This window comes from Aricia agestis, chromosome 6 (genome assembly GCF_905147365.1).
Source record: "Aricia agestis chromosome 6, ilAriAges1.1, whole genome shotgun sequence".
In the NCBI taxonomy this organism is placed as follows: domain Eukaryota; kingdom Metazoa; phylum Arthropoda; class Insecta; order Lepidoptera; family Lycaenidae; genus Aricia; species Aricia agestis.
This window is the reverse complement of record NC_056411.1, coordinates 14,967,111-14,978,533: the sequence shown is the minus strand read 5'-3', so window position 1 is coordinate 14,978,533 and position 11,423 is coordinate 14,967,111. Positions and strand designations below refer to the sequence as shown.

The window sequence follows — 11,423 nt, the reverse complement described above, 5'->3', positions numbered from 1 at the left end:
TTTTTACATACAAAGATAGTTCTCCTCTATCTACACTCCATAATTTAAAAACTACTGGCCTGTTTGTTTGTTTGGCCTGTTGAAGGCGTATTTCAGCGTTTTGAGCGCTTAGTAGAACATACTCCAAGAAATTTAAATATTTTGATTTTTTGGGGAGTTTTGGTTGAAGTTTTGAAGTTGCTTTAGGAGGAAAACGTTTTGAATAGTTGGCAACACGCCCCTAGTAATCTGTGGTTATACTAGTAATTACCAGTAATCTGTGCTAGTAATCTATGTCTGTGGACTCGTGGTGGACTCTGTGGTGCAGGGTTGCCAGATTGGGGGTTTTTTTTCGCAATTCTGGGGAAAATTTTGACTCTAGGCGAAAATTTGGGGAAACAGTATCTTTGGGGAAATGTTTGGGGAAAATTAATACACTATGGGGATTTTTTGGGGTTAGAACTTCTAAAAAACATAACAAACAAATGAAACCAACGTCCTTTTCATTCGATTAACATCCTGGCAAATTTGTTATTTGTTTGTTTTGGTTTGTTTGGTCGAGTGCGTAAAAGGCCTGACAGACGTACGAACATAAATTACGCGGGTTTTAAGTTCGCGAACTTACTCGGCTCACGTCGGTGACACACGAAAATCGCTCACACTGGAATACCATGCCCCCAGGCTCGCGGCTCGCGGCTCTTTGCTGACACACAGGCGATTAAGGCTGGTATAAATAGTCAGTACTCAAGATGCATCTCGGTCTCAAGACACGGTTCAGGCTCTGTGATTGGTTAGCTGTCAAAATTTCGAGTCTTGAGACCATATCTATATACCAGCCTAACTCCTAAGATCGTCGAGCCATAGTCCGCGTACTTACACGCACGTCTGTCATCCCCTAAAAAAAAATTGTCTCTTTGGTCGAGCGAGCGACCTGCCTGCCTACAATATACGTCAACGAGATATCTCACTCTACATGTTTTCTCGATGCTTGATGGTTTGTCTCTTCATCTCTATTGACCCTAGCATGACAAACATTTTCTCTCGCGTAGATCTATCATCGAAATAATACATTTTTATAGAGTTTTGTCGAGTTAATGTCGAGATTTTGACATTATGAGACGAGTAGTTTTTAATTATCTCGAGAGTGAGATATCTCGTTGGCGTATGCTAGGCAGGCATGTGTTGTGTATCTGTTTAACTGTCGAGTGATTGAAACTACTAGATCGAATAAAAGTAGTTTCAATTTTATATTCGCTTTTTTTTTCTGTAACAAAGCGATTGGGAATTTTTTTTTGAAAACGTATTTGGGGAAATATAAAAATCAGTTTGGGGGAAATCGTAAAATTGCATCTGGCAACCCTGCTGTGGTGGAAACGTTCAATTCAACTGTAAGCGCGTGTTTGGATTACAAAGTGACTATTATTACTTTTTGAAGATATATAAAACAATTTAGGGGTAAGAAATAATGTGTTGTTTTGATATATACGTCTGGTAATAATATAAAACTTTATATAGTTATACTTACAGAAATATTGAACGCAATAGCTTTTCACCCTGTTTCGTGTAATCAAAATGGCGCGATGTGCGGCAGTATTTGTTGTTGAATAAACATTATAAGAGAAACACCATTAGTTTCCATGTTTTGTGCTTGTTTTTTGCATATTTTAGAGCTTCTCTCAATAAAAATCAATATCGCCCTTTTTCGTGGTTAGTTAAACTATAGAACTTGATATTATGTAGTTGGTAGGATGTTGGTAGGTACGGTAGTTGTTTCAAACAATTTTCAAGCTGAAGTCTAACTATTAACTGAAATTTATAGATGGCTGATAAGAAGAAAGAAAACGAGCCTGAAGGAGAAGAAGAGTTTTCTGTTGAAAAAGTATTAGATAGGCGTATGAGAAATGGCAAGGTATAAACATAACACTTTGTAATAAGATATTTAAAATGTTAAAAGCATTTACGAAGGATAGAAGTTATATTACACATACCGTACCATTGTTAATTCATATTACAGGTAGAGTACTTCTTAAAATGGAAAGGCTATAATGATGAAGACAATACATGGGAACCTGAAGAGAATCTTGACTGTCCAGATCTTATAGCAGCTTTTGAAGAAGCAAGGAAAAAGAAAGAAGCTGGTATGTTCTGTTACAATTAGATTTGTTGGTGTCTGGTGGTGACCACCACCAGACACCAACAAATCTAATTCTTTTGATATTTATTTTTAAATCATAATTAGGCTGGAGAAGGTCCATGTGTCACAAGACAAGCTGACTACTAACCCTGAGAATCTGATGTGTTAATTTTGCTGTGGTAGAAATATAATTTTATTGTTAGTACCAGCAAAAATGTTAATTCCTACCTATATCTAGTTTTAGGTGTTGTCACGTAATAAGTCTTTGTGTTTTAGAGGGAAAAGCCAATAAGGTTGATAAGGATGTGAAAAAGAGGAAGTCTAGTGCTGCAACCCCTGACTTGAAGGGCGCCAAGAAAAGCAAAAGTGATGACAAAAAGGCTTCTGGTTTTGACAGAGGCTTAGAACCTGAGAAAATTATTGGTAAGATTTTTGTTTTGTTCAACAGAAAAAATATTGTCTTAGTGTGATCATCACAATTAACATGACTGTTATAGTATGTACTTCATAAATTATTACCAAATTAGCTCGTTATTCAATTTCAACTTGTCATTTTCAGGTGCTACTGATAGTAGTGGGGAGTTGATGTTCCTTATGAAGTGGCAGGGTACAGATGAAGCTGATCTGGTACCAGCGAAGCAGGCTAATGTGCGGTGTCCGCAGGTTGTCATCCAGTTCTATGAGGAGAGGCTCACATGGCACACACCAGCCGCTGATGAGAGTACAGCTGAGGATTAAGTAAGTATATATTATGTCGCAGTCATCTGGTTTAATCTGAGATTCGATTGAATGACTTTTGACGCGTCTTTCGACGCGACTTTTAGCGCTTTTGACACGATGACACCATTCAATCGAATGACTAAAGGACAACTTGTCAAGATGTTGAATGTGATGTTTAACGTCTTGAATAAAAGTCGTTGAATTGGATGCTATAAAAAAAGTAGCCGTTGACGACTACGAGGGGTAGTTATGGGTAAATCCACACTGTCATATTATTTTATTACAAATAAAGCACTTTAAAGTAAATTTAATTGACAAAATATCAACACCGTGCTAACAGCTGTGCGAGCTGTTTGATGCCATATTTGTTTTAGTGACTACTAGCGCCACAGTGGGAAAAAATGAAATATGTTTAATTACCTGACTGATTTCATGTCCGCTATCTTCAAAGGGCTATGTTACAAATCGCTAACTAGTTGGACGTTGAGTGACGATCGTTCAATCAATGTTCAGCCGAGTCATTCATTTGAATGGTGTCATTAAACGAATGCGCATTCAATCAAATAGCAGATTGAACCAGATGACTGCGACATATACACAAGATTGTAGCTAAACTTGTTCAAAATAAAAGCAAAAGGGGAGAAACATTCATACTAATATTATAAGTCTGTCTGTCCTTATTTAGTCTTAAACCAAACTAATTAGGATGCAATTTGGAATGGATAATGGATATGGCTAAATGAAGTAAAAACATTGGATAGTTTAAAGGCAACAAAATGTATGGTTCCTGTGTGATAACTGATTTTCAACGGGAACAAATATAATAGAAATAGTTTATTAAATCAAGTAAAATGACCACCAAAAAATGCACTGATACCCTCAACTTGTTTACCAGAAAAAGATAATTAACACCAAAAAAATAAAGTCTAAAATATCAATACTACCAGCTATTTTAGTCATGACAACACTTCAAATTGTAATGGAACACCAAATATAGTAAATGATCACCAAATATAGTAGATGACCACGAAATATAGTAAATGATCACCAAGTATAGTAAATGAGTGAGCAAATCAATGCGATATTTCTGTCCAAATAAATGTGACAATATGCTTACATGTGACAAAACATGTAAGCATATTGAAATCAGACAACCTCTGTGGCTCAGTGGTGAGCGTGTTGGTAGCTCAAGCTGGGGGTCGCGGGTTCAAATCCCGCTGACGGAGCAAAAAGTTTTCAATGTTCCCGGGTCTGGATGTGTATTAAATATGTGTATGATATAATAAAAATCTTAAATATATGTATAGTATAAAAGTATTACTAGCTATTTGACCGAGCTTTGCTCGGTATTCGATAAAACACGAGTAAAATGACATTTTCTAAAAATGATTCCTAGCCAGATCGATTTATCACCCCCGAAACCCCCTATATACTAAATTTCATGAAAATCGTTGGAGCCGATTCCGAGATTTCAATTATATATATAGATATATACAAGAATTGCTTGTTTAAAGATATAAGATTAAATATATTTCCGTTGTATGTACCTGTAACACAAGTCCTTTAGGTACTTAGCACGGGGCCAGACTGACGTGGTGTGAAGCGTCCATATATATTATTATTGTCCATAGATATTATTATATTATTAACAAAATAGTCGGCCAAGTGTGAGTCGGACATGGAGGGTTCCGTACCTTTATAGAACAAAATTAGACCTAAAATTGTGTTTTTGTATGGGAGCCCCTTTTAAATTATTATTTTATTATTATTATTACCTAATTATTGAAGTTAACATAATATTATCAAGGCCTTTGCGAAAATATAAACGTGCCTACCTACCGGTTGCCATTATTGATATCGAGCAAAAAAGGCCAAAAAAATAATGTTTGTTGTGTGGGTACCCTTAAATAGTAATTTTATTTTGTTTTAGTACTTGTTGTTATAGCGCCAACAGATATACACAATCTGTGAAATTTTTAGAAGTCTAGCTCGAGTGGTTCTTGAGATACAGCCTAGGCCCTAGAGGAAGACAGACTGACGGACAGACGGACAGACGGACAGACATCAAAGTCTCAGTAATAGAGTCCCGTTTTTAGGGTTCCGTACCCAAAGGGTACAAACAGGACTCTTTTACTAAGACTTCGATGTCTGTCTGTCAGACGGATAGATCTGTCTTCTTCTCTTTAATAGGATATTTGCTAATTAAAAATATATTTGGTTATAATTTACATTAAAATGCTAACGTATAATGTTGGTGATCATTTACTACTTTTGGTTTAAGTAACAATGATTTATTTGGAGTCATTTTGCGTAAATAGGTTAGCGAGATAATAAATCTTTGGTGATCATTTGACATTGAAATGCTAGTATAATGTTGGTGATCATTCACTAATTTTGGTGATCATTTACTATTTTTGGTTTTAAGATGTTAAATCTTTGCTTATCATTTTACATTAAAATGGTGGTCTGTATTTTGGTGATCGTTTACTATTTTTGTCTGTGAAATGTTACTATTTCTGGTGATCAGTTAATTACGAGTATAAGCCATTTTCAACATCTAGTTTTTATTATGTAACAAAATTTCTCCAATGTTTCTACATAATTATGTGAAAATTGTCTTTCTTGTTTCAGGATCATGGCCTGTGTTTGAGTTTTATGACTTAAGACTTTCTATGTTCCATTAAACATTTACTTTCAGATAATACTATCATCTATATTCCAAAGTTTTATTCGTTTCTAGTGTTTTTTTTTTTTTCACTAGAACTTATTTCGAACCTAAATCATTAAAACTTTAGCCTCGAAATCAGCGGGCAGCGGGGCGGCACCACCACTCCTGCCCCGCTGCCCGCAAAATTCGAGGCTGAGGCCTAATAAGTTTGTATTTTTGATTACATAATTTCTTTTTAAGAAAATGTGATATTTAATTTGATTATGAAAATAAAATGTCATTAAAACAGAAAAGCTGTTGAGAGCACTAACATAGATTGTATTGGTGTAATTACTTACACAAATTTTATATTAAGGTTAAGAATAAGAAAGACGTAAATAATAAGTGACATAAGTTTTGTAAGAATAATAAAAGAAGTACATCCAGTTTTTGCATTTGTATAATTGACAAATTGACTATCCTTTTGAACTAAAATATTGTGATGTTGTGTGTTGACTTACATCTATCATAAATACTAAAAACTGGTTGTAGATCTAATAAATATGATAAGATTTTTTTTATTACAACTAAGTATAATAAAAGGAGTTTAAAATTTGAGCTAAAGTAGCACATCCTTTAAACTGTTATATTTAGATTAAAGACTTAAAGTTAATCAATTTCTTTTATTCCATCCTAATTAATAACTATCAGCAGCTTTTAATCTCGGCAAACAACATTTTTAACAAGTTATAAATAAAAAACATTAATAGGTTTTATTACTGGGGATATTAATTAATATAATACATATTATTAGTTATTACTTACTTATTAATTTATAAATAAATTAATAAGTAAGTAATAACTAATTATGCCTTCGCCCGCGTAAATTAGGAATTTTACGGAAACCATACATTTTCCCATAAAAAATAGCTATATTCCTTTCACGTGGTGTACTGTATATGATCTATATCTGTGCCAAATATTGCTTTAAAAATTGCTCCAGTAGTTTGTGAGATAAACCCTTTCTAATATTTCCCCTGTTTTTCCCACATTTTCCTGAGTTTCTTCGGTCGTTTTAGTCTTAACGTGATAAAATATTATAGGCTATAGCCTTACTCGATAAATTAGCTGTCTAACATTACACTGAAATAAGTTTTTAAATCGGACCTGTAATTCCTGAGATTAGCGCGTTCAAGCAAACATACTCTTCAGGTTTATAATATTAAGTATAGATTTTTTTTAATTATCGCTTGACAAACTTGAGTCTCAATCTAAAAGACTATGAAAAGTACCAATGACAGGGTCATAATAAGCTCATAATCGTAGTGATGATGATGACGAATGTAATTTGCATAGGTAGGCATATGCTTTCCGTTCTTAAAACAACGCCGAAACTCCCAAACTTGTATCTATAAAGAATCAGGAGTTCTCTCAGCACCTTCCGAACCACGGTATACCAGGTATATCTCGGTGCAAAATCTTACTTGTTGGTACTTGGTAGCATATGCTTAGAATACTTCTCACGAAACCGAAGTCACCACATGTTTGCCTATAAATTTTGAGGAGTTCCCTCGATTACTTATGGATCCTTCATCACCACTTTTGTGAATATAATACCAAATTGGGATGATATCCTATATACCAAAAGAAAAATTTTGAAAATCGGTTAACAAACGGTGGAGTAACCGCTGGACATAAAAACACGAACATAACACCTCTCCCATTTTGAAAGTCGGTTAAAATTGTAGCCTATGTGTTATTCTGATGTATAAGCTACTGCGCCTTGTAGAGTTGTAGGCGCTGGTTGGTACGGACTGAAGAATTGTCTCGCTCTGTTCAGAACACCAAGGTTCTTCGAGGCTAACTTGGCCTTACTCTCTGGACTTCGCTTGATATGCTAACGCCAAGTATTTCAATGCTTGGAGAGATGGTTTAAGATGTGCCCTCAAAACGAGGATATTATACCTACGACCATTGGTGACTTTTTTTTTATATGAAATAAGGGGGCAAACGAGCAAACGGGTCACCTGATGGGAAGCAACTTCCATCGCCCATGGACACTCGCAGCATCAGAAGAGCTGCAGGTGCGTTGCCGGCCTTTTAAGAGGGAATAGGATAATTAGGAAGGGTAAGGATGGGAAAGGAAGGGAATAGGGGAGGGGATTGGGCCTCCGGTAAACTCACTCACTCGGCAAAACACAGCGCAAGCGCTGTTTAAGACCGGTTTTCTGTGAGAATGTGGTATTTCTCCGGTCGAGCCGGCCCATTCGTGCCGAAGCATGGCTCTCCCACGTATAGAAGTTTTAGTGGTGAATTGGACCAAGTTACGTCTGCCCCATTCAGAGACCTTCTCCAATGAATTCTCCACCTTGGACACTAGTTCGTTTCGACTCTCAATGACATTTAGCCGAGAAATATTGGGGGAGCCGGTATATACAGCATCACCTGTACTATCATCCGCATAGCAATGAATGTCGTTACGTCTGCGCTGCGCGTCGTGTGCGTTATTACCACTGACCTCCATTATACAAGTACTGTATAATGGAGATCAGTGGTTATTACAGACTACTTACTGCATAATGCATATAATGTAATTGCATAGGTTCTATTTCCACGGACTAAAAAGTGCGTCACGGATAGTCCGTCGTCTGCGCTGCGTCTAAATTTCACTATAGGAGTAACTGGGTAGTTGAAAAATAAATAGTATTTATAAGCGCAAAACATATTTATTAATAAAATATAATTTAATAATGATATAAAAATAATCTCAGTATAAAAGTTGGTATAAGTACTAAAGGTTATAACAAATCTGTCAAGTATTTCATGGATTTATTGTTATATGCTTAACCATAACAATATAAACGCTTTGTAGTCCACTGTGAGTCCATCTATGTTATATGGTAGGTACTAGATCGGAATAGAGCAACAATCTCGAGCTGTCAAACGAAACCGAAATTAATTGACATCTGTGTGTAAAAATATGTGTACGTATAGGTACACTTACACAAGCATCTTTCTGAGATTAAATTGTCAACGTGCCGATAAGTGCCGACGTCAAAGAGTCGCTATCATGTATCACACGTCTCTGTTTACCACGCAGTGTTACTGATAGTGACATCTCGCTTGCTCAGGCCGTTGTCGCTCTATTCCGCTAGGTATATTAACTTTATGGGTACTAGTGATTCATTAGCTCGCTTAACCAAGTTGATCAACATGATTAAACACCATGTTTACACTTAGGTAGAACGGTGCGCTGCAGCATCGTGCGAATGGCATTGACATTTTTTTTCTATTTGACATTTTTCTAGAACCTTTCCATAGTAAAAGGAGGGGAAGTAAGTCTTCATACAAAGGCATCGCGCGCGGCTTGTATGTGTGCGCCATAGTATCAATGCGTCGCCACACGGCACACAACAAAATCTCGGAGTGTTTTCGCAGAGTACCAGTCGGGGGGTCGTTTTTAAACTCCACTTTGCGTGCAATTCATATAGTGATTAGTTTCGATTAATGACTGGTCGCCGCGCGAGAGCGCCGCGTGAGAGACCAATCATTGATGTAAGCGAATCACTACATGAATTGCACGCAAAGTGGAGTTTAAAAGTGATTCGCTTCGATTAATCATTAGTCTCCGCGCGCGAGCGCCGCTCGCGGGACCAATCATTAATCTAAGTGAATCACTATATGAATTGCACGCAGAGTGGAGTTTAAAAATTAATCATATTATGATTAATTATATGATTCTCCAATGCGACCATTTTAGCCCCGCGGGGCTAACACTTCACGCTGCACGCCCGCGCCGCGCCGTGCCGCGGCTAAACGAATTAAAAATGTCCGATCATAATCGCAGGAGTAATAAATATTGCTGTGTGGCAACAATTCCAGAATTGTCTTTGTTTAAATTACCTGCTGAACAGGAAAGGTAAGTAACTACTACTCACTTATTCTAGCATAATATAATTTTTACTTGATGATCAGATACCTACTTACCTAGGGTCGCGGCGGGGTATACACCCCGCCGCGACCCTAAGACAGTAGGTAATTATATCGCGGATTGGGCCGGAGTTAATCTACTTCCCCTCCTTTTACTATGACCAGCATTGATTTAGATCTCTTAAATAGTCATTTTGCTAACCCCGCACATGTCTACGATACTCACAAAAAAGCTCACACAAGTCATACTATATCTAACTTACCTATACCAGATTACCCCCCATTTTCATTTAAGGATTTATCTATCAGTGATGTTAAAAAGGCTGTTCTGTCAATTTCATCTAAGGCTGTGGGTAGTGACAACATTGGGCGTAACATGATAGTTCCATTGCTTGACACATTATCACCAGTCCTCGTCCATATCCTTAATTTTTCCCTCAAAACCTCTGCTTTTCCTAGCTCTTGGAAAGATTCTTATATAATTCCTCTGCCCAAGAAATCTAGTCCCCTATCTTTCTCTGATTACCGCCCAATTTCAATACTTCCTTTCCTCTCGAAAATCCTTGAACGTTTAGTACAGCAACAACTATGCTCTTTCCTTAATTTAAATAATATATTAAATCCTCTGCAATCAGGTTTTCGCCCCGGCCATAGTACTTCTACAGCCTTAGTTAAAATTACTGATGACATTCGTCATGGCATGGATAACCAAAATCTAACTATTCTCATCCTTTTGGACTTTAGCAATGCTTTCAATACAGTAGACCATGACATTTTATTACTCCTTCTTAGATCGCTCAATCTATCTCCTGAGGCCGTCAACTGGTTCCGCAGCTTCCTACAAGGACGCCGGCAGCGTGTTAAAATCGACAATAAAATTTCCTCATGGTGTGATGTATTTGCAGGCGTGCCCCAAGGTAGCGTGTTATCTCCTCTTCTATTTTCCATTTTCATAAACTCTGTTTCACAAATAATTTCTTCTTTCTACCATATGTATGCAGACGACTTACAAATCTATAGACAGGCCTTACTTTCCTCACTTTCTAACGTGATTGCTCAACTTAATACTGACTTGTCAGAAATACTAAAGTGGAGCAATTATTACGGTCTTAATCTCAACCCGAAAAAAACCCAGTGCATCATCATTGGTAGCAGGCAGCTGATTGCTAAAGTCGACTGGGCTAACTTACCAGAAATAATTCTTGACGGGGCTATCATCCCCTATAGCTCCTCCGTTCGCAACCTCGGTATATACTTTGACCGCAGTCTTTCATGGAACACCCAAACTCAAGAACTCCGCAAGAAGCTCCTCGCTGCCACTGCTTCTCTCAGACGCCTCAGTTACTTCCTTCCTGTATCAACCAAAATCTCATTAGTTCACGCTCTACTCTTTCCCATCCTAGATTACGCAGATGTCTGCTACAGTGATCTAAATGATCAACTTCTTTCTTCCCTTGAACGCCTGCAAAATCTTTGCATCCGATTCATCTTTGGTCTGAGAAAATACGATCACATATCTAACTACCGGACAGAGCTAAAGTGGCTACCTGTTAAGTTGCGTCGGAATACACATATTCTTCATCTTCTTTTTAATATTCTATTTAATCCCAAAACTCCTGCTTACCTCAAACAAAACTTTACCTTTCTTGGACACAAGCATCCTACACTTCGCTCAGCCAATAAATTAACTCTTGCCTTCCCTTCCCACAACACTAACTTCTATGACTCTTCCTTCACCGTCTCTGCTATTCGTCTGTGGAATTCTTTACCCGAAAGCATACATAAGTCCAAATCTATTGATAATTTTAAAAAAAGACTCAAACAATATTACTTAGATTTAGCTGCAAACTCTTAAACCCTTACGATTTATCCTCTTCTTCGATTCATATTATTATATTACTTATATGTATTTATTTTATTCGGTATAAAGTATCTATTATATTTATTTGTGTATTATATTTATTTATTTATATACTAATAGTATCTTATCTTATTTTTATTTTAAATATTTTT

General features: G+C 36.8%; 1 protein-coding gene across 1 annotated transcript; it reads left to right on the top strand.

The window, feature by feature from the left end:
* The first annotated feature begins 1,337 nt into the window (after window positions 1-1,337).
* LOC121728015 (chromobox protein homolog 1-like) lies at window positions 1,338-6,150 on the top strand. Its single transcript, XM_042116107.1, has 6 exons — window positions 1,338-1,434; window positions 1,799-1,888; window positions 1,994-2,117; window positions 2,390-2,536; window positions 2,673-2,851; window positions 5,465-6,150. Exons 2-5 carry the CDS (start codon window positions 1,799-1,801, stop codon window positions 2,849-2,851), a joined length of 540 nt encoding a protein of 179 aa, XP_041972041.1. The 5' UTR covers window positions 1,338-1,434; the 3' UTR covers window positions 5,465-6,150.
* The last annotated feature ends 5,273 nt before the right edge of the window (window positions 6,151-11,423 follow it).